Genomic DNA, 20,327 nt, shown 5'->3' on the forward strand with positions numbered 1-20,327 from the left:
CATTGTAGTCTGGCCAGGACTGCAGGGGAGAGGTATTTAAAGCACTGAGCTGTGACCTGAAGTGGAGAAGTGTGCTGAGAGAAGACAAAATACACCTTTTCTCTCCCAGTGTTCTCAGAGCGATCAAAGATGCTGCTTTTCTTCTGAAGCTTTACTGCTGGAATGATGGCGGAGCTTGCATTATTTTGTGCACTCACATCTTTTTTTCTGGCTTTAAATAAAGCCACAAATGTGCTCTAGCTTTCCTTCCTTTCTCATTCCTAGGATGCTGGCACTCACTGCATCCCAGCACGGGTGGTTTGGCATCAGGGTTTATCCCCCAGACCTTTAAGGCAGGGAGAGAAACCAGCATCCTTTTGCACTGGGAAGGTGCTGCTGCCGCATATCACCTTCCTGAGGTGGTCCCTAAATCTACCTCTCTGGAAAAGAGCTGCACAGATGCCTGAGCTTTCACTGTGTATTTTTCTTCCTCCTTTCTCCTGCCCAAAATGATGCTGAAATCTCCCAAAGAAAAATTATTTCCATGTGATCCCAGCACTTTCTCCTTTGGCTGGAACACTGAATGTGGTTTTGGGTCTGTGGTTTTGGGTTTGTTTTATTTTTTCCCCTTATTCACAATTTTCTTTTGGTTTTCATTTCCATCATTGTGTGAGGCATCGTGCGAGCAGACAGACAGACTGGCTGAGCGTTGTAGGGAAACCGTAGCAGGACAAAAGCACAGAAACTCAGCACAAGTTGATGCAAGCAAAGAACCAAGGAAAAAAAAAAAAAAATAGCTTTTGCAAACAACCGAGCTGCTGGATTTCATAAGGAGCAGAACGAACTTTCAGTGTTTCATTTGGACTCCAGCTAGGAAGCTGCAGCAGCTGCCGAGGACTGAAGAAACTGACTGAACGGCAGCTTTCATATTATGCATCCTGCTAAGCAACAGCAAGGAAAGTAAGAGACAGGGTTCTGAGTCACAAGGTAAGTTAAATGGGTCTGAATATGTTGGGAGAAAAATACTATTGCTATGGGGAACAAAACGTTCCCACCCTGCAGAAGCAGGTTGTGTGGGTGAGTCATAGCAAGAGGTGGTCTCTGCCCACACTGCCTCCTCTCTTTTGCTCCACCACAGCAGGAGAAAGAAGCACGAGGCCAGGTTACTGCTGCACCGGCTGTAGTTTGTTTCTGCTAGTGCTGCTTGCTTCCTCACCCACCCTCAGCTGCAGCAGCACTGCCCGGTCTGGTTGTGCTCAGGATGGGGCTGCAGCCTGGGCAGGATGGAGCAGAACCATGCCCAGGAATGTGCCTTTCAGATATGATAGGTGAAGGAGCCTTGATGCCATTCACCTCACCAGTGCTCTTTGCTCAGTGGGAGAATCTGCCCTGCAAATGATTTCAGTGCAAGAGGGCTGGTGCGGCAGCAGCAAGGGCTGAATCACTGTCTGGGCTTGTATTGGGAAGGGCGTTTGTTTTGGAGCCAGAAAAAGTCCTTTTGCTGCCTCTTTGTGATGGGTGATAGCCGACTGTAGTTTGGTACCGTGTGAAGACACTGGTGCCCATGTATACCCATCCATTTCCACACAGAAACACCTTCTTCCCTTAGGGCACTTGCAGAGCACCTACATTAAATCCATGGAATTCCCTGGGCCTGGGTGTGTGCAGCAACAGGAGAGGGGCTTTACTTGGGATCCTCACCTCTTTCTATGTGTGTGGCAACATGGTCACCCCGCAGGATGCTGCTGCACATCAGTGTGAGTGATGGTGTTCCTGTGGGCATCACAGCTAGAACAGCTCCTCCTGGGCAGGGACATCAGAGACTTCATCCACATGCCAAAGTTCATCCAAAAATAAAACTACCCAGAAAATCTACAAACTCTAACCAAACATCCCAGTGGCCACTACAAACTGCAGATGCAGATAGCATTCCTGGGCCTCTCAGCCAGATCCTGCCTGTGACTCCATTGAGCCAGCTCCCAGGGCTCAAGCTGTCCCCAGCATTGCTCCCAACCCCTCTTCACCCCAGCGCAATGTATAAACACTGCAGGCAAGAGGGCGTTAACAAGGTCATCTGCAAACCACTGCTGACAGTGGAAACTTTTAAACCATGCTGCTCTTTGGGATCCAAATATCCTCATCTGCAAGACTTCAAGTCGCCCCATGGCTGCACACAGGCTGCTAATGTCCAGCTTGAGACGGCCATCTCTGCAGCATCACGTTGGAGCAGAACCACCCCGTGCTCAGCACTGATGCTCCGCTGCAGTTTTGGACTCGTGAAGAAAATTTAGATCCTCCTGGGGGGAAAGGAAAAAAAAGAATCTCAAACAAATTGTTTCCAAGAGGAAGTTCCAGCATCCAGACAGGAGCGGCCTCAGCACTGCTTCATTTCCTGCTGCTGACAATGCGAGGCAGGCTGGAGCAGCAAGGAGCTCGGGGTGTGCAAGGAGACAAAAGGTAAAAAAAAAAAGAAGAAAAGCAGAAGCTGAATAACTTCTGCCTCTGGAATGGTGCCAAGGTCTGAAGCTGACACATCCATGTGTTTTCCATCCCTGCGGCGCAAGTAGGGTTTTAATCTTAACCGACCTCATGGGTTTTTGGCTTGGATTTATCACAAATGAAAATGGGCAGCGGCTGGCATTGTCCCATGTACAGTGAATTCAGAGCAAAGATGGTCATAGATTGCTTTTCCAAGTGAAGCCGTAGCAATAACAGGAAGTAAAACGTTAGCAAAAATTTAAAGTGCTGCTCCAGGATCCAGGAATGATTTCTGCCTCATGAACTCTTGCTGCTGCAGTGTATGAGCTCAGCACAGTGATGGCTGGGATTTAATCTCCGAGCACCCCTGTAAGGTAAGGACATAATGTACCCACACTTGTGCCATTGAAAACAGTGCTCTGCAGTGGGTTAATGCGGATCTGTACCACTAGCCTGTGATAGAATAAGCCTGATATATCCCATAGGAGCTGCTTGCAGAGCTCATGGTGACCCATCATGGTTTGGACTCTGCTGACCCCACGTTGCTAATACAGGGGAGATCCCTTTGGCTCAGAACCCAGACTTTGTTTCCTTTTATTTTTTCCCACGTTCAGAGCAAGTAAGCTATTTTTGCAGATATAATGGGATTTTTTTGTCCTTGCTGTTGCCCAGGTGTGATGCTTTAGATGGAAGTGTTAAAATTCTTCAGGAATACAGCGTCATTAAAAAAGCTTTGCATGAGCAAATGCATCTCATACATAAGCTACTACTTTGAGCTGTGAGATTAAACTCAATCATGAACCGAGAAATCAATCAAGGTGCTCTCAGTGCCAAGCAAATGTATTTAAATAAGAAGTTGCACGCAGGTAGAAATTATCACCTCGTTTAACTCCCAGAATAGAAACAAATGGTTTTTGTCCTTCCCTCACAAACATTTGTGGCATCCCTAAAGCTCTGCATGGAAGGGATTTGCTTTTCTAAGCTGGTAGACACCAGGAATGACAGGTGTTGTGGGAAAACCAGCAGTTTTAAGGCACAAATAGAATGCCTGTTGGGTTATATGGTGTGTTGTAAACTGATCTGTCCACTCAGTGGGGAGACTCTGGAGCATTTGGAGGAGACTGAGATCATTTATCTTAGCATTATGTACTGCACCTGAACCAGCTGGATGCCCGGCCTCACAATGAGCTCCCTGCTCCCAAGGCATTCTGCAGGAAGCACCAGAAACAACCAAAGAGTTCGTGTTTTTCTGAATGTCACAACACGATTTGCATTGGAAATGTTTCAAACTCATTTATCCATCAACTGCTTCAATATGAACTCAAGCTCAATGAAGAGCCAAAGAAGCTGAACTGGAGAAATCTTTTTGAGAAAGGAAGGGCTGAGAACCTCCTTATGTGTCCAGATGAAACATTTATGGACTCTAAAGTTTCCAAAGCCAGCAGAAGAGTTTTCCCTGGAGCAGAACAGTGCTGAGCTCTTTGCTCACTGCCTTCTGAAGGGGATAAGTGTCAAATCCACCACTGACACATTTGACAAAATGAAGTCAAAATAATTATCCTTAGGGGGTGAAAAAATTACAATAGCTAAAAACAGCAGCTCACATTTCCTCATAGATCTCAAGCACTGAGCTCTATCTTCCCTTTTTATCTTTTCTTTATGGCATCAGGTTTGATTTCCCTACCACCATGAGAATTGTGTTTGCTTCTCCTCTAAAATTTGGCCCAAATAATCTTCTTTTTTTTCTTCAGACTGACATGAAAATCATTATAGTTTATTTCCTTTCCTGCTGCACACTTCATTCCTCTGGTTTAAAGTTGGATGCCTTTCAACCTGAACCCCATACAACTGGATTCTTCATTCTTTCAACCTTCCCACACTCCCCCCCTCCTTCCACTTTGTTCGTGTTTTACTCCTTCACTCCTCTCTTGACTGTAATAAGCAAACTGTAAAAACTGAAACTCTGTTTATCTGCATACATCAATAAAGCTTCAACTGATCAGCTATTTTGCAACCAAATACGTGTTTCTGTATTCAGCAGGGAGGACGGTGACACATACATGCACACACAAAAAAAATTAGCTTGGCCCCAAATGCACATCTGACACCATTTCCAGAAGATTGAGCTGCTTGGGAATGTGAAATCATGAAGGAAAATGTGTGTGAAGCTCTGGGTGTCAGTTCAGGATGCCCTGAATTGACTGGATTTGTGCCTGCTTGGCTCTATTTTCTGAATGCAATTTCCTCGCCAATAACTTGAGTAATTGTTCTTCATGAATCACGCAAATGGCCACGATTTCCTCAATGGGTGCTTGGATTATAGTAATGTAAAAGGTGTAAAACCTGAACACTGATTTTTCACTCCAACTTCTCTTCCTTAAACCATGTCTGAAAATAGGAACTTCATCTTAAGGAGAATAATGGCCTATAGAAACGTAGAAGTGATTCCTTCATATTTATGAAGCCTCTGCGTACCACCCATTATGAATGCTCCTCTTAATGAATGCTCTTTCTCCTTCATGAAGGTATTATGAGCAATTATGTCCTCCACTTTTAATGCTCAGCTAATGTAATCAAATGCCTCAAATGCCTTAGACTTTATCCCCAGATTATTGACTACCTACAGTCCTAAGAACTAAATAGCTTTTAGTCATACAGAAGATATGTTGGCCCCAGTTGTCTGGGTCTCTGAGTGAATATGCGGTCTTCCTTAGACCATTACATATAATATATGCACAAGCTTTAATCACTGCAAAGAAGACCCCAAAAACATTCCTCAGACCCCAAACCTTCTCTCGTAGTGCAAGCTTTTTTATTCTAGTCACGTACAGGCTGCTTATTTATGATATGTTATCCATTTAAGCTCGCATTACATTTCTAGTCCTGGTTGGCAGCACAAAGATGGCTTAAAGACTGAATGAAAATTAAAAAGGACTTAATGAAAATGAGAATTCAGGCCCCGAACGCTGATACAAAAGAGCATTAATCCCTCAGACTTGTACCTAGAATAAGGTACAATTACAAATAGAAAGATCATTTCAAGTTATGACAGGTTTGATGAAAGAACTTCCACTGATGTCAGAAGCAAAGTTATTATATTGCTGCTAATAAGTATTCATCTAGTTTCCAGGGAGCTGGATTACACCAAGTAATAAAAGGTGTGAATGACAGCTCTTTCGGGGCAGGTTAGAACTGAAAGAAAACATCTCCCTGCAATGACTGTACAACCCAATTTCCTTGCCCCAAACTAATCATTTTTTTTCCTGTATTTTCTTGACTACTCCATGGTGTGCCCAGTGAAGCCTTTGTGTAACTCATGGGTAGATGCCTTCTCTCCCTCAGCAAAATGCTCATTGTTCCATTTCTGAAAGCAAGGATTTCTAGGTATTACCATCCCCACCTATTCCAGGAATTAGAACTGGTAGAAGAGGAGCTCTACGAGCTGTTCCCAGCCTGAGGTCACTGAGAGTCCATCTCACTAATTGGACTTTGGATAAGGTCCAAAAAAGGCATCATTCCAAAACCTGTCTGAGATACCACTGCAGTGAGCAGAATGATGCTAATTATGCATGGTATGAGGAGCCATTCGCCTTCCACCGGCTCCATTCCCTCCATAGATGGAGGGTAGAGGGGAGTTCAAAGAAAAACTTGCTCACCAGTCACCACCAGAAACTTCTTTTTGCCTGTTCATTTCATCCAGTATTCAGGGCCTTTGGGGCTTGCCAGTATCAGCTGAAAATGCAGATGTTCTCAAGCATCTCTTTGTGCAGAACAAACCCCAGTTTGGTCCATGCCTGCTGCAGCTATTTGGCTCTGTGTTCTGCCCACTGGAAAATAAAAATAGGCAATGTCCAGAGGAACTATGTTAAGAAAAGCAAATGGACATAGTCAAAGCCACAAACCGCTTGGCTGGGTCATGTCAGAAAGATTACCAGCAAAAGGTTAGGAAACCATCTAAAAAGAGAAACGCTTTTACTTTTTAAGTCCATTTTTCCACCATCACTTTTCTCAAAAAAATAAAATAAAAATCAGATAAATATTTCTATGAAGTTTCATTTTCTGCATCCGATTTTTCATTTTTCAGGACAGCAAAACGAGAAGTGGTTATTAAATAACACTTTTCACCCAGCACCTTTTGCAAGGGCAATTCCAACCCCAGCCAGGCAGTACCAGCAGCTTGAGCAGTGCTTGCTGCACCTTTAAGGACCTCAGCCTTCACTTCTAATCTCAAAATGTGTTTTTTTCTTTCCTGCTTTTATGCATTGTCTCTTGAAAGACATTTCAACCATAAGTAATGCAGGATGAGGATTGCCTTTTCCATTGCTTGTAAACAGTATGCTGTGGGGAACCCTTCCTACCTGGAGTCTCCTAGTGCCACTACAAGATAAGCTAATAATTAATCAGAAAAGCACCTTGCGGCAACATTAGCAGATGGCCCATCAGTGGCTCTGATCCGAATCATCATGTTAATTGTTTGTTCTTTGCCTGCTCCAGCTGGCTTGGATGAAGATGAGCTCCGTGTTCCTGCTGCTGCTCCTGGTGTCCATCCCCAGCTCCATGGCAGAGCAGGACCTGCCAAGGCGGGAGCCACGGCGCCTGTCATGTGTGCGGTGCTGCGGGCCCTCAGAGCAGCCTGTCTCCATCATCTCCTCAAGGTACACAAGGATGAGCAGTGATCCCGCTGCCTCGGTACCCAAAGTGCAGCCAACCATAGACATCACCATCCTCAAAGGTGGGTAGAGGTGGTCGTGGTCATAACATCCTTCCTCCATCTTGTTTGCACATCGTCATCTGGCAGGTTTTGCTCTTTCCTACACTGAGAAACTCATCTGATTTATTTACCCAGGGAGTGACATGGAACAGGCTGTGTGTGCACAGCGGCAAGAGGCTCTAACCCATCAGAAGACGGAATCACTGAGAGCTCAAGTTATATCATAATAAAAAACAAATACAACAGTTATCCGAAAATTATTCCTCAGAATAAGAAATAAAGAACAAGTGGAAAGCCTCACTTGCTTTTCCCATTTGATATACTTTGTCTTACAAAGTAAGACATTAATAATTAAGCATACAATATAGGAGATATGTCAGGGAGTGCTATGAGTAGAGACATGCAGACCAGACAAAGCCTGCTCATGGACCAAATCAGACTTAAGCCAAATCTTTAGCCAATTCTTTTTTCTTGCCCTGAGCTGTGCATTCAGCTGGATCCGTGTAAGTGATCTGGTCAGGTAATGGAGTTTCACTACTTCACTATTCTGTGCATCAGCACTGTGAATTCCATAAGACCAAGCTTTCACCTGGCATGAGAATAAAGAGGGTGATGGTGCCTGACATCTTCCGTTTTCTTTTATGTTTGCAGGTGAGAAGGGAGAAATGGGAGAGAAAGGGCACCCTGGAGCAGCTGGGAAGGAAGGAGAGAGAGGGCTACGTGGTTTCAATGGACGGAAGGGCCAGAAAGGCCAGCCTGGCCCCCAAGGTCACTCATGCAAGCAGCTCTATGCTGCCTTCTCAGTGGGTCGCAGAAAGCCCTTGCATAGCTCAGACTATTTCCAGCAAGTCATTTTCGACACCGAGTTTGTGAACCTCTACAAGCACTTCAACATGTTCTCAGGGAAGTTCTTCTGCTACGTGCCAGGAATCTACTACTTCAGCCTCAATGTCCACACTTGGAACTTCAAGGAGACCTACCTGCACCTGATGAAGAACGAGGAGGAGATGGTCATCCTCTATGCCCAACCCAGTGACCGGAGCATCATGCAGAGCCAGAGCCTGATGCTGGACCTGCAGGAAGGAGATGAGGTTTGGGTGAGGATGTTCAAACGGGAGCGAGAAAATGCCATCTATAGTGAGGAGTCTGATGTTTACATCATCTTCAACGGCCATTTAATCAAGCCAGCTGTAGAGTAGCTGTTCCTCAGCTTCAGGCTCAGAGCTTTGGTAGGGGTTTCTCTGTGATGCATTAGTGTCCTCCCTTTTAGAAACGCACATCAAGCTCTGCTTGGAAGGACTGCAGCAGGCAGCCTCCTGGTGGCCTTGTGTCCATGCAAGGGACACCTGAGAATGGAGGTGATGGGGCTTCAAGGTGCTGCAAACTATGACCACAAAAGGCTTTATCCCTTAGCATGCCCAGAAAACCAGGAGGGAAAAAAGGTGCTTCGCTACCAGCAGTGATATTATAGGGAATTTGGTTTCACATCAAAATGGAGAGGTGCATGCAGCAGTAAGAAACCTCATTCCTTGCCCATCCCCTCCTGTTTGTACCTTGAGCCATTTGTATGAAGGATACATGAAGACAAATTGCTTCACTGCTGTGCCTCACCTACCCACACCTGTTCAAAAAAGTAGCTGAAATAAACAGATTGCTTTGAATGCACTAGCTTTGTTTCTTTCCATATGCTTTTCACAGCACAAGGCTAAAAGCACCAACTGAGCACTCGGTTCTACATCAGCACCTCAGGTGGCACTTCCACTTAAGCACCAAAGGACTCCAGAAACTAGACAGAAACCTTTGATTCTCCTTTGCTGGTCAGAAGGTGCTCTCAGATGAGTATCAGGATGCAGAAATTCAATAAATACCAAATCTTCCTGAGGTCTCAATTTTAGCAAAGATGGGAATGTTTAAGTAGCGGATCTGCAAGTCAACGCACGATGAAAAATGGTTTATCAGCCTTGAAAGATCACATCTGCTCCCACTTCCAGCACAGCCTGCTGAAACCCTCAGCAGGAAAAGTGGGAAAGTTGTTGAGCTTTAAAATCCCTCCCAAGGGTGTCTCACGCAGACCCCCCATGCCCTGCTGTCAGACATCCCAGCTGCCACCAACAGCCTTTCCTTTCTTTTCTTCCTCCCCCCACTCCTTCTAAAAAAGCTTCCTAATCAGCAGCTTCCATTAGGGTGATGGTAAAAGCCCTAATGGCTGCATTGCTTGTTTGCAGCACGCCACTTAGTGCTGAGAGCACTGACAGAGAGGTGCCAGCCCCAAGCAAGCACACGTGCTTGCAGAAGCCTTCCTACTGCACTCACTGAAGGCATTTGCTTTTTCCCCCCCAATCATTACCACCTTCTCCCCCTTTGTCCCTCCCTCCTGCACCACTCCCCACCTCGACGTTGCAGCTGCAGAAAGCCACAACCTGCAGTGGAGCTGGAATTATCCACTGGGGCTGTCTAACATCCCCTGCATAGTGAGTGGCTCTGCACACCTCCAGCTCACCCCATCCACTGTTTGCTGCACTGACTTTAATTAAGAGGAAAAAAAAAAAAATATATATATATATATATGATCCAGCCTTCTTAAAATGTCACAACCAACTGGAGTTATTGACAGCACCTAATCTGGCACTGGGAAAAACACCCTTGGATCACGCTTATGTTCAATGCACACTAACTGGGGAAAAGTTGCTTTCTACCAGGAAGGAAGCAAAAAAATCTATATATCTGTACACGTGTCTCTCCATAACACTTAACAGAAGCCCTGATAGGATACATTCAAAACGCTCTTGGCTGATATGCCAGCACCATAGGCAGGCAAGTCATTAAAGCCACATTGGTTGCTGGTGCGGAATAGCCTTGCAAATAATGAAAAAAGTTATTGGTTTGCACACATTATTCAAATTAGTCATTCTTATTATTGCTGAACTTACGGCCTGAGCCGTCAAGATCTTGGGAGGAAACAAAACAAAGGAAATACCTGAAGAAAAAAGAGAGAGATGTAGAAAAGCATCCCTACGCCACATTCGGAATACATCCCTCCATTTTTCAACTTCAAGGGCTGGGACAAGCATCCCCATTTAGAGCAGCTTAATGAGCCAAATCCAAAGCACAAATATTTTAGAGCTGCTCATCAGCATACAGGCAGCCTGCCAGGGCCTCTTTGTTGGAATGGAATTTAAATCCTTCCAGCAATCCACGACAATTTGACAAAAAAGCTTTTTCAGTTCTCATTTGAAAGAGGGGGGGGGGGAGGAAATAAGAGTTAAGTGCTCAAAACCAAATGATAAAGAAATGGGGCAATTTCTGTTTTATCTTTAATTTGCCTTAAATTTCACACTTGGAAATAACCATCAGGAATCGGTCAGGCTTTCTGTTTGTCTTTTCTTCTGAGAGCAATAAACACAATAAGAAATGACAAAACTGCCTCAGCCACCATCATACAACTCAGGTGTGCTTTACTCAAAGCTCCAGCTCTTGTCCCCCCCAGAGATCTTATGGAAGGTGTAGCCTGCATGGCTTCAGCAGAGTGAACTACAGAAGGCCTGGACATGGAGCTGAAAGAGCAGAACCAGAGTCTTCTGCAGCAGCAGATAATGGGCCAGATCAGCTACTCACAGAAATCTCCTTTTCCTGATATGGGAAGATGAAAACAGAAAATGACGACATACCTTTCCTCTTGTTTTCTGACCTCAAAGCTGTCCTGTGTTTGCACCTCTTAGCCCAGTCCTTGGTAACAGCAAGGAGATAAACTCATGTAACATCATCCTCTCCTTCATGTCCTCAGCATCAGAGCCCCAGAGCAGCACCTCACACGGAGGAGCACGCTGGGTCAGCATCTCTCCTTCTACTGAGAAGGTGATGAATGGGGAGAGCAAGCGAATGACCTGGGGATGGAACAAGATTTATGGTCAGCATTAGGAACAAACCCTTCAAGGAGACACAAAGTCTGCAGGTGGCAGCTGCTGCAGGGAAGACAAGTGCTCTATCCCAGGATCTGCTGGAAACGATAAGAGCAGCTCAGCCTCAGGACGATGGAACAAACCAGATTGCTGCTCAGTGTCTCTTTAACCTTCCTCTTCTACAGATTGAAGTTTCAGCATTTCAGCCTGATGAAACTCCAAAAAAGCCATAGAAAGTAATTCCTACTAAAAAACCCCGCAGGCAGAAGCTCCAGCTGCAATTCCCAGTGTCCCAAAACCCACACAGAGGAAATCCTGCAATGCAGCTCAGTAAGTCCTGGGGCTCTATCTGCCCCATTGAGTTTATCTGGTGACTTCTAAACAGACTCATTCTTTTCCCTTTGTTACATGATCGCAGCAAATGAAGCATCATGTTTGTAGGATTTGTGCAGAGCCCTTTCTCAGCTATGCAATTACTCTATGGTTTGCTTTAGGTACAAATCTCTGCAAGCATAAAGCAGGAAAGGATCCTCACACTCACAGGCATGGCATTGGAGTTCTGAGTGCACGCATGTCTCACCTATTCCCTGTGATGGGCTGCACCAGTGCAGAGTGTGATGGTGACACCAGGGCTCTGCTTGGTCCTGCTGCTCTCCCATGGACCCTCCAGGAACCCTTTGCTCTTTAAGGAATAAGGTGCCTTCTGGTGCAGTCTCCAAATAACCCTCAGAAATACTCTCTAGAAGGAACTATTGAAGAGTTCATAGTCCTGGCTATGATAAACAACTGGTATCTGACTAAATAGCTTACAGTGCTATTAGCACTCATTACACCTGGCAGAGCCAGTGGCTGGGCTAGAGCTTGGTGCTCTCAATGCCAAATGGCAGCAAAGAAACTAAAAGCTCTGTGTAATTCCAGTTTTCTCTCCTATTTATTCCTATTATGCATGCTCTGCTTCTGGTTAGATCCTGCTGTTCTGTGGTGTTCTCATCTAAGTTGATTAAACTTCTAAAGCAGTTCATTGACTCTGAGTCTATTTTAGCGAGCTGCAAAGCAGACATCATCTTATTTAAGATACCTCTTCTTATTTCTGCCTCCTGTTTGTCAATGAATAGAGCAGCAAGTAGAAATTAGGTTTTTCACATTCCTGTAGGCTCAGCAGCAGGTATGAATTTGTGATGCAAGGAGCAGGAAAAACAGGTGAGAGAAGAGCCTGGGAGGGCTGACTCAGTGCCCTGAGCTCACTGCTGAAGCAGTTTCACTCCTGCCAAGCCCCTGCATGGGCAGGGCTCATTTCTGGTGCTCCCACAGTGAGTTTGTGCTGTCCTGCAGAGAGGATGTGCTGCTCCTGTTGCTGCTCCCTGCTGTACAGCAAGTCTCTGAGCTGCACTTTGGGTCTGGAGCCTTTGCTCTGTGCTGAAGCCTTTCAACTTTGCTCTTTGAAGGTAGCCCAGCTCTTTAGTCTGATTTCAGCCTGCGGCAATAAGCCGTTCCCCAGTAACTGAGTGATCACAGCTCTCTCTTGCCTCAGCAAAGGCTGAACTGGTGTATCAGGCTTCTTCCAGCCAAGCAAGAGCAGAAAATCCCTATTCTGCTGACTTGGTTCAGATGCAAGTTCCTCTGAACTCCAGCTCAGTGCCTGCGTTTTCTCCTGTAAGTATTCAGGATGGGATCTGGCAACATTTCCAAGCTGCACCTCTGGTTGGACTGCTGTTTTTAGCCTGTTACAAAGCCTGACCCAGCACTGAGCAGCTTACCATGAGGGTTCTGCATGCTCAATAGTTCAGACTACTCGCCTCATCTCTTTTGCCAACAGTCTTAAAAACCGAAGATCAAATGCAAATTAAAACTTGAACTCCTCTTCTTGAGTACATCTGGGGATGTGAGAGGAGACCTGGAGCAGCTGTGAGCTGTGGGTGTTCAACGCTGCTGCTACGTGAGGCTCAAACCTCAGCACATCACCCACTCCTGCAGACAAGTACTGCCTTACTACAGTGCTCCTTGTCACAGCACTGCTGCCAGCTGTCCCCTGCCAGCCTGAATACCACCCTGTTGTTCTCCTTGCAGCCTTGTTTGGGGAGAGGAGAATTTCGGGTGAGTTTGCATCTCACCTGGCTTTCTAGAAAGATCCCTTTCTATCAGGGTAAGAACAAAAGGAAGCTCTGCCTTCGGCAAGCGGGTTTCTTCCTCTCTATAACTTTTTGTTTTACAACAGGAACAGCCAGATAACATCGACGCAGATAAGGCAACCAGGCAACAAATAAAGCTAATGGGTTGTGTTTAGATGAGTTGAATGGAACTTAATGATTTTACTAAGAACCTATTCACTTACAAAGATTTAAAGTAACAGATAAAATGCAGCGGATAAAAGATGAAAGTGTTAAAACAAATAGAAACCACTTAGCCAGGGAGCAATAGGGAGCTAAAAGGCTGAGCCTTTGGCTTGCACATGCTCCGCAGCCCTCGGTCCCTACCTCGCCCTTCATCCCGGTTGGTAGGACTGAGGACTCTCATCCTGCCCCTATGGGGTGCTCCCTGCTATCTGCACACCACACCTGTTCCTGCCAAGAACCGGTGATGCCTTTCCTCACTTGCACACCCGTTTTCCTCTTGTTTTAGTTTTCAGCAGCAAAGCTCCAAGCAGCAGCATCTGGAAGCTGTGAACCTGTGTTGTTTCTTTCTCTGGTGGTTCACAGTAGCTGTTTTTATGGTGCTTTTTTTGTTGTTGTTTTCATTTTTGCTTTACTATTATTATTCTTCACATATTTCTTGTCTTGCAAAGTCTTCAATTAGAAACCCACCAGTAAAAGAGTCTCCTCTTAAACTCCACCCTATATGGCTACGATGGGACAGGAGCCATCTTCTTGCAGGCCGGGCTTGAAGGCAGTTTTCATAGAATCACAGAACGATTTGAGTTGGAAAGGACCTCTGAATGTTGTGTGGTCCCACTCCCTCCACTGAGCAGGGACACCCACAACTCCATCAGTACTCAGAGCCCCATCCAGCCTGACCATGTGTGTGTACAGGGTTGGGGTACCACCACTGCTATGAGCACCCTACACCATTCCTTACTGTCCTTAGCATAAACACCATCATCACTGGAAAGACTGGTGCAGAGAGGATGGTATTACAAAAGGAAAGGTGCTCACCTGCCTCTGAAGACCTAGGCTCACAGTGAAGACTCCACAAAGGAAGGATCTCCAGCCAGAAATTCTTCCCCAGTGGTAATCAGCCCTTAAATGGTGTCTAGGAGAAGTGCAGCCAGGCTTCACCCCCTCCCGTCATGCAGCTGAATTGCCTTCACCTGTGCTCCCAGGGCTGACGGGTCCTTTCCTCAGGTGATCAATCAGTGGTTCAGGCCATGACTCAACAGTTCCCATACAAACACCTTTAGCACTTTTCCTTACATCTTACAGTGAATACCTCCTCACTTTTTGTCCTTTGTCCTATCACAACAAAACTCCTCGTAAGGAGGTGTTCCATCCCTGTGCCATTCTCCAGTAGGGTCACATCTCTCCTGCACTAAGCACTGCACGTTTGGACACAGTGCTTCAGGTGAGATCTCACAGAGCAGAGGGGCAGTTCTGACCTTGCATCTGCCAAAGCAGGGATGTGGGCAGAGCTTTTTTCCCTTATTGAGGCTCTTTTTCCTCTCTCTGACATCAGAGGAAGTTTTCTCACTGGCAGCTGCACTTCATGTGCCAGCCAAAAGCTACTGCAGACAATCTGGGCACCCCAATGATTGCTGCCATCCGTTGGGCATGACAGCCTAATGCTGTTTGCAACTCCTTTCTTCCAGGGAGAATTACATTAAAGCCAGCTCGCACAAATTGCTTCCTTCCTCCATCAGGGTGAAACAAGCACCTCTGTGTCAGCTCACAGGCCATCCTGATGGCTGCAGACCTTTTCCTACTTTTGATATTGAAAGGTCCTGGAAGGAGTAAAACTTCTGTTGCAGGAAACAGAATGCCACATTATTTGGGCTAATTTTGCTAATGCAAAATGTCAGAACTTTGTGGTAGATGAGCAGCTGCTGGGGGTGTCCAGAGGACTATATACCCCTGTTTGTGAGAAGGGAAGAACGCAAATCAATTACAACAAGGCTTTTCTCCCTTCTGATTTCCTGTCTGTGCTTCTTGTCCTTTTCCAAGGCAGAATTCTGACTGTCCCACTGATTGAAAAGACAGCTGTATACTGAGGTGTGAACTGCACCCTGCAGTACGGATGTTGGCCAGTGGGTCCAGGCAGGCACGAGCAGCCAGGCTCAGGTCTGCCTGGTTTTGGGATTGGCCACTCCTGTTTGAGGTCCCTGATCTCACTGATGAGGATTTCTCTAAAACTGAAATGGCCCAACCAGAAATCCCCATCGTTTGTGATTCCAGCCCTGGCTAAAAGCAGGGAGGGAAGAGCTTGAAAGAACTGGGAAAAATGAGAATGCCAGCACTCTTAAACTCAACTTAAAAGCTTTGAAAGTGCAGAATTGTGAGTAGACAGAGAGCCTGGCCCTGAAGCCTGCTCCTTCTGTCAGAAGTACTCCTCAGATCACACACTGATGGCAGCCATATACCAGGGTGGGGAACCGAGTTGTCAGCAGCGGAACAGAATGCTGCTGTGTTGATGCCTGCTGTTACAAGATCCAAAGAACTGCTGGGGTAGGTGGCATGGATGTCAGCTCCTCCTTGTTCTCCTGCCATGCAGATGTGCAGTGCTTTCTGTGCCAGTTTGGCAGCAGGGCTGCATGCCTTGGCTTTATTATATGTTGCAGAGAGCCTTGTGTGCTCTCCTGGGAATGGAAGTACATGGCTGGGAGGAGCATGCAATGCAGGAAATATAGAAAGAAATCCTGCCAGGCACGCTGATTTGGGATGCTAGATTAACCACATTGAGTCATAGAGGCTCCTTGCACAACCTCAGCTCTTGCAGTGGCTGTGTCTTCAGTTGCTCTCCATTATGCTGAGGCTTGAAGCAGCCCTGAGCAGCTAATGCACTAAGTTAGCTCATTAGGAAATGGCAGAGTTCAATGCGATCAGGACCCACAGGAGTAGTGGATCAGAGCTGAGAAAGGACATTTATGCACACAGGGTATTGGCAATGACTCCTGGCCAGCCATGCTCTTGCGTTTGTGATGGCTGAATGGCTCACACTGGTTGTGGCTCCATTTAATATAATCCTCAGTCATTCCCCCAGCGTACAGCCCTGGGATCAGAATGAAGCAAAATCAAGCAGACAGAGCATGCACTGCACTTAGCAACTTGATGGGTGTAGAGCCAGCACTGCCTGCACTGAGTCAGCCCCAGTCTGTTCCTGGAGACGATTCAAATTCCATGTCCTGGGGATTTCAGATGTTTAGTGACAGGTCTCCTAATGGTTTGCACATTAGCAAATGTTTGGTCATCAGAGCCTCTGGAGAGGCTGTGCTCCGCATGCTGTGCTCAGCATCTCCCAGTGCTGGGGTGTTCCGTTTTGGATGACTCTGAAGTGGAGCAAATAGCCTTTATTTGGTATATTAACCCTGTCTAATTGAGTCTCCCTGCTCATTAAGGATAGCAGTTATAATTTATCAGCCATAAAACTGCTAACCACATTTGCTTAATTACTGGCAATGTCATTGGTTAGGGGCTTTGGGGATGAAAGCAGTGGGTGTTGTGAGCTCTGCAAGCCAAGAAGCCCCTTCTGACCGAAGCTCCAGGCAGAGCATTCAGCATCACACAGCCCCCAGTGCCTTCTGTTCATGCAAAGAGCTTTGGGTTCTCAGCACACACTGATTTCAGGTTGGAGCATCTCAGGACAGGGGGACAGATAAGATCCAGATGGCTTGCCCCCAACATCTGCAAAGCCCTGGGTGTTTGCTGGGACCTGTTTGCTTGAGGCAGAAGCTGTTATCTCAGTGCTTTGGGCTGTTGCTCTCTTGTGTAGCTGCAAAAGCAGTGGTGAGTCTCTGGGTGGCTGCACTGACTCATCTCAGGGCCTCTCACTGCTAAACCAACCTAAAGAGAAGTACTGGAAGCTTTTTGTTATTGGGCAATATTGGTCAGAAGGCAGACTGCTTGCAAGTCATGTCTTAGGTTTTCAACATGCAAAAAGAGCCCTAGCACTCCATATAAAATCCCCCAAATGCTTTCAGTCTCACAGTACCCACTGACACTGGATAAAGTATGGTTTCCAAGTGATGGATGAGTTGCATGCGATCCCACCGTTATTGAGGCTGATCTCTCTCTCTGCATGGGATGTGTTCAGATCCCAGGGAAGTGTCTGTGTTACCTTATCCCCATCTCCTGAGCTACAGCTTCAGCTCGTGGCTGAGTGTTTTTGTGCTGCCATTCGTAACTGAATTAAATATAATGCCACTTTGTGTGCAAAGTGCCTTGTGCATAGCAAGTCCTAATGCAAGGAACTACTCAAAGTAGGCGCTTAGAGAACCACAGGTGTGATAGGACGTCACAACTGCAGAGCAAAGCGGAGCTTTATGAGCCTTGAGCTCCAGGAAGAGTTACTTTCAGGTTTCTTGAACTCACTGTGATCATTACTCACTGCAAATGACACTTGACAAGTTGTCAAGTGCCACAAACCTGTGTTTTCATTACCCTGTGAAATTTGATTTGACTGGAAAAGTACCGGTGGGAGTCCATGTGTGCAGCCTCTTGTACTCCTCACCTTAATGCCTCTGCCAACGAGTACTCAGCAGTAGCAGAGCTCGCACTGTGGGACTGTTAGCAGTGAGACCTGCGGAGCAGCTGAACTGGAGATGTTATTCCACCCAAAACGGTGCCTTTGACCCAAAAGAGGCTACACTGATTTGATGGTGAATATACCCCAGACATCAATACACCCCAAAGCTCAAATCTGATCATCCACAGTGTGAACATTCACAACCTGCACCCCTCCTTCCAGCTCAGTTCCAGTGGGCACAAAGCAGATCCTTGCAAAGCTGCCTTGACTCTGATTGAGTGCTGCAGCATCAAGGCGTGCTCTGCTCTGTCTCTGCCAGACTGAATTCAGACATCTCAGCTATGCATCATGGTTCCCTTTTATGACTTCTCATGATCTTCTCAGTCCTAAAGTCCGAGCGCTGCGTGGTCAAAAGTCTTGAGAATCCTGTGTTTTTTCCATTGTGATGTGCTGAATGTGCAGCGCTTTGAAGTCTTTCAGCTTTTTAATCAGATGATTAAGATCGGGCTCAGCTTTCAGGTTGCTGCTCTTAAGCGTTGTGGAAGGAGGTGGTTTGTAAAGGGGAAGAGAAACAACTTGGTGGATGGGCTTTTCATACCTTCCATTTTCCACGCTCTCTTTTTGTGCTTTCTGGAAATTGCAAATGCTCTTTGCTAAGTGCATCTCTGACAATGGTGGCTCCTGCTCACTGAATGATACGGAGGTGTTTTAATATCCGATGGGGAAATTTCTCGAGTGATTCACAAAGGAGGAAATCCACCCCCAGGGCAGCAACCAGCACCAGGTCCTCCTTTGTGAGACTGAAGTTGTTCACAGCCCTTGTTCTGGCCTTTTGCATGGCAGAGGATTTCACTTAGATGAACTGCCTGGAATGATCTGAGATTAGATTAGTGCTGGTTTACCTGATGTCTCTCATGTTGTCCTCTGACTTTGCAGAGCCTGGTCAAGGATCCCAGATGGGAGAAGAAAGGGGAAGGCAGGGGAGGGCAGGTGCTACCCAATACATGTACTGATAAATGAGTCCATTGGATAGCACAGAACTGCCCTCCAAACGTTGCTTGTATAGCGCAGCTCAGCCACACGTATCTAGCACAGCCACTCCAGGTCTGAAATGCAATGCATTGCAAACTCCCTCACTGTATTTGGAAAAAAAACAAATACAGTTTGGTGACATGAATTCATTCTATGTAAATGACACTGATTGCTGTCTGGAGCTATCAGACACATGCATACCAGCAAACAGAATGCATTCGAGGCTGAGATGGGCGGCCCACTGGACCTCTGTCTGTCACCTGGCATATGGGATTGGATTCACACATGTGGCTGTGGAAAGCAAGCGCAGCCTGTGGTGTGAGGCTTCGCAGTGGTGCAAACAGCAAAGCAGAACGCTCACATTAATTCTGAGAGCCACACAATGAGTTCCTTCTGCCCATGGGAGCGGCTGTCATCACATCCCATCAGAAGCAGCAATTCTGGTGACACGGCAGGGCTCTGCTGTGCTTGCTGCTTTTGTTCTGTTTGTTCAAGCCTCAGTTTTGCAGAGGAGCAGTTGGCGTGTGACATGCAAACCCTCTCCCATTGAGCAGAGCTGCTGCAGCCCCGAGGTGTCAGCAATGGCCATGACTCATCTGCGTCAATCCGGGACCGGCAGAGAGCCCACGCAGTGTGTCGTGTTATAGATGTTAGTGAGTCTGTTTCTGTTGATCCTGCTTATTTTCTGGGGGCAGTTCGTTCATAGGCTGGGCAACACGGCCAGCACAGCCTGAAAGGTGTGCTCTGAGGATGGCCTCGGGTTCCTAAAGCCTCAAACCTTCTACACGGAGTTTCCAAGATCCCTTCATCTCCCAGTGCTGTCTGTGCTCTCCAGGCACACAGTTAACTCCCAACACAGGGAGACAACATGCCATTTTATTTCAAATTTAAAGAAGCAGGAGGATGTAATTCTGGGAAAAGCCAGGTGGGGCACAATTCATTGGAGTCCTCAGGAAGGAAAATGTGTTTTCTTCGGATAATCCAAACAGAGACTTGGTGAGATTTGCCCCCTTTGTCCCAGGTTAGATATTAGGAGAAATTTCTTCTCAGAAAGAGCAGACAGTGGCACTGCTGCCCAGGGAGGTGGGGGGAATCACCGGCCCTGGGGATGTTCCAGAATTGTGGAGAGGTGGCACTGAGAGACATGGTCAGCAGGCAGAGTAGAATGGGCTGGAAATGAACTCAGGGATCTGAGAGGGATCTTCCAGCCTTAATAATTCTATGGAGAATTGGGAGGGAAAACCCAGTATCTCCCACTGCCATTTCAGGACACGAAAGCCTGCAGCAAGCACGCTGGACCAGCAGTAACTCCCATCTAAATGCTGTTCTCTTGCATTAGGAATATAAAACCCAGACTCACTTTCTGCACCTGCAATCACTTGGCAGCAGGAAGAGCCTCACTAAAGTTAAAGAGAAATTCTTGTACCTTGTGGTAATTCCCAGACCATGGCTGTGCTTTAGATCTGGGACTGTGCTGTGCATACAGCTCCAGCACCAGGGCTGTGAAGGTAAATTCAGATGCAAACTTACCTGCTGGCCTCACATCACATAACCTCACA

At 46.5% G+C, this 20,327-nt stretch overlaps 1 protein-coding gene and 1 long non-coding RNA gene across 2 annotated transcripts; one reads left to right on the forward strand and one right to left on the reverse strand.

Annotated features, from left to right (window-relative positions):
* The first annotated feature begins 687 nt into the window (after nucleotides 1-687).
* On the forward strand, nucleotides 688-8,832 carry C1QTNF8 (C1q and TNF related 8). Its single transcript, XM_072349395.1, has 3 exons — nucleotides 688-966; nucleotides 6,952-7,189; nucleotides 7,820-8,832. The coding sequence occupies exons 2-3, from the start codon at nucleotides 6,961-6,963 to the stop codon at nucleotides 8,365-8,367; spliced, it is 777 nt and encodes a 258-aa protein (XP_072205496.1). The 5' UTR covers nucleotides 688-966; nucleotides 6,952-6,960; the 3' UTR covers nucleotides 8,368-8,832.
* LOC140258757 (uncharacterized) lies at nucleotides 5,327-14,284 on the reverse strand. The gene is made up of 4 exons (XR_011905290.1): nucleotides 14,217-14,284; nucleotides 10,837-11,052; nucleotides 8,149-8,241; nucleotides 5,327-6,284 (listed from the first exon to the last, which is right to left on the reverse strand). It is a non-coding gene; the product is annotated as an uncharacterized lncRNA (long non-coding RNA).
* Nucleotides 14,285-20,327: the final 6,043 nt, after the last annotated feature.

This window comes from Excalfactoria chinensis, chromosome 14 (genome assembly GCF_039878825.1).
Source record: "Excalfactoria chinensis isolate bCotChi1 chromosome 14, bCotChi1.hap2, whole genome shotgun sequence".
NCBI lineage: Eukaryota > Metazoa > Chordata > Aves > Galliformes > Phasianidae > Excalfactoria > Excalfactoria chinensis.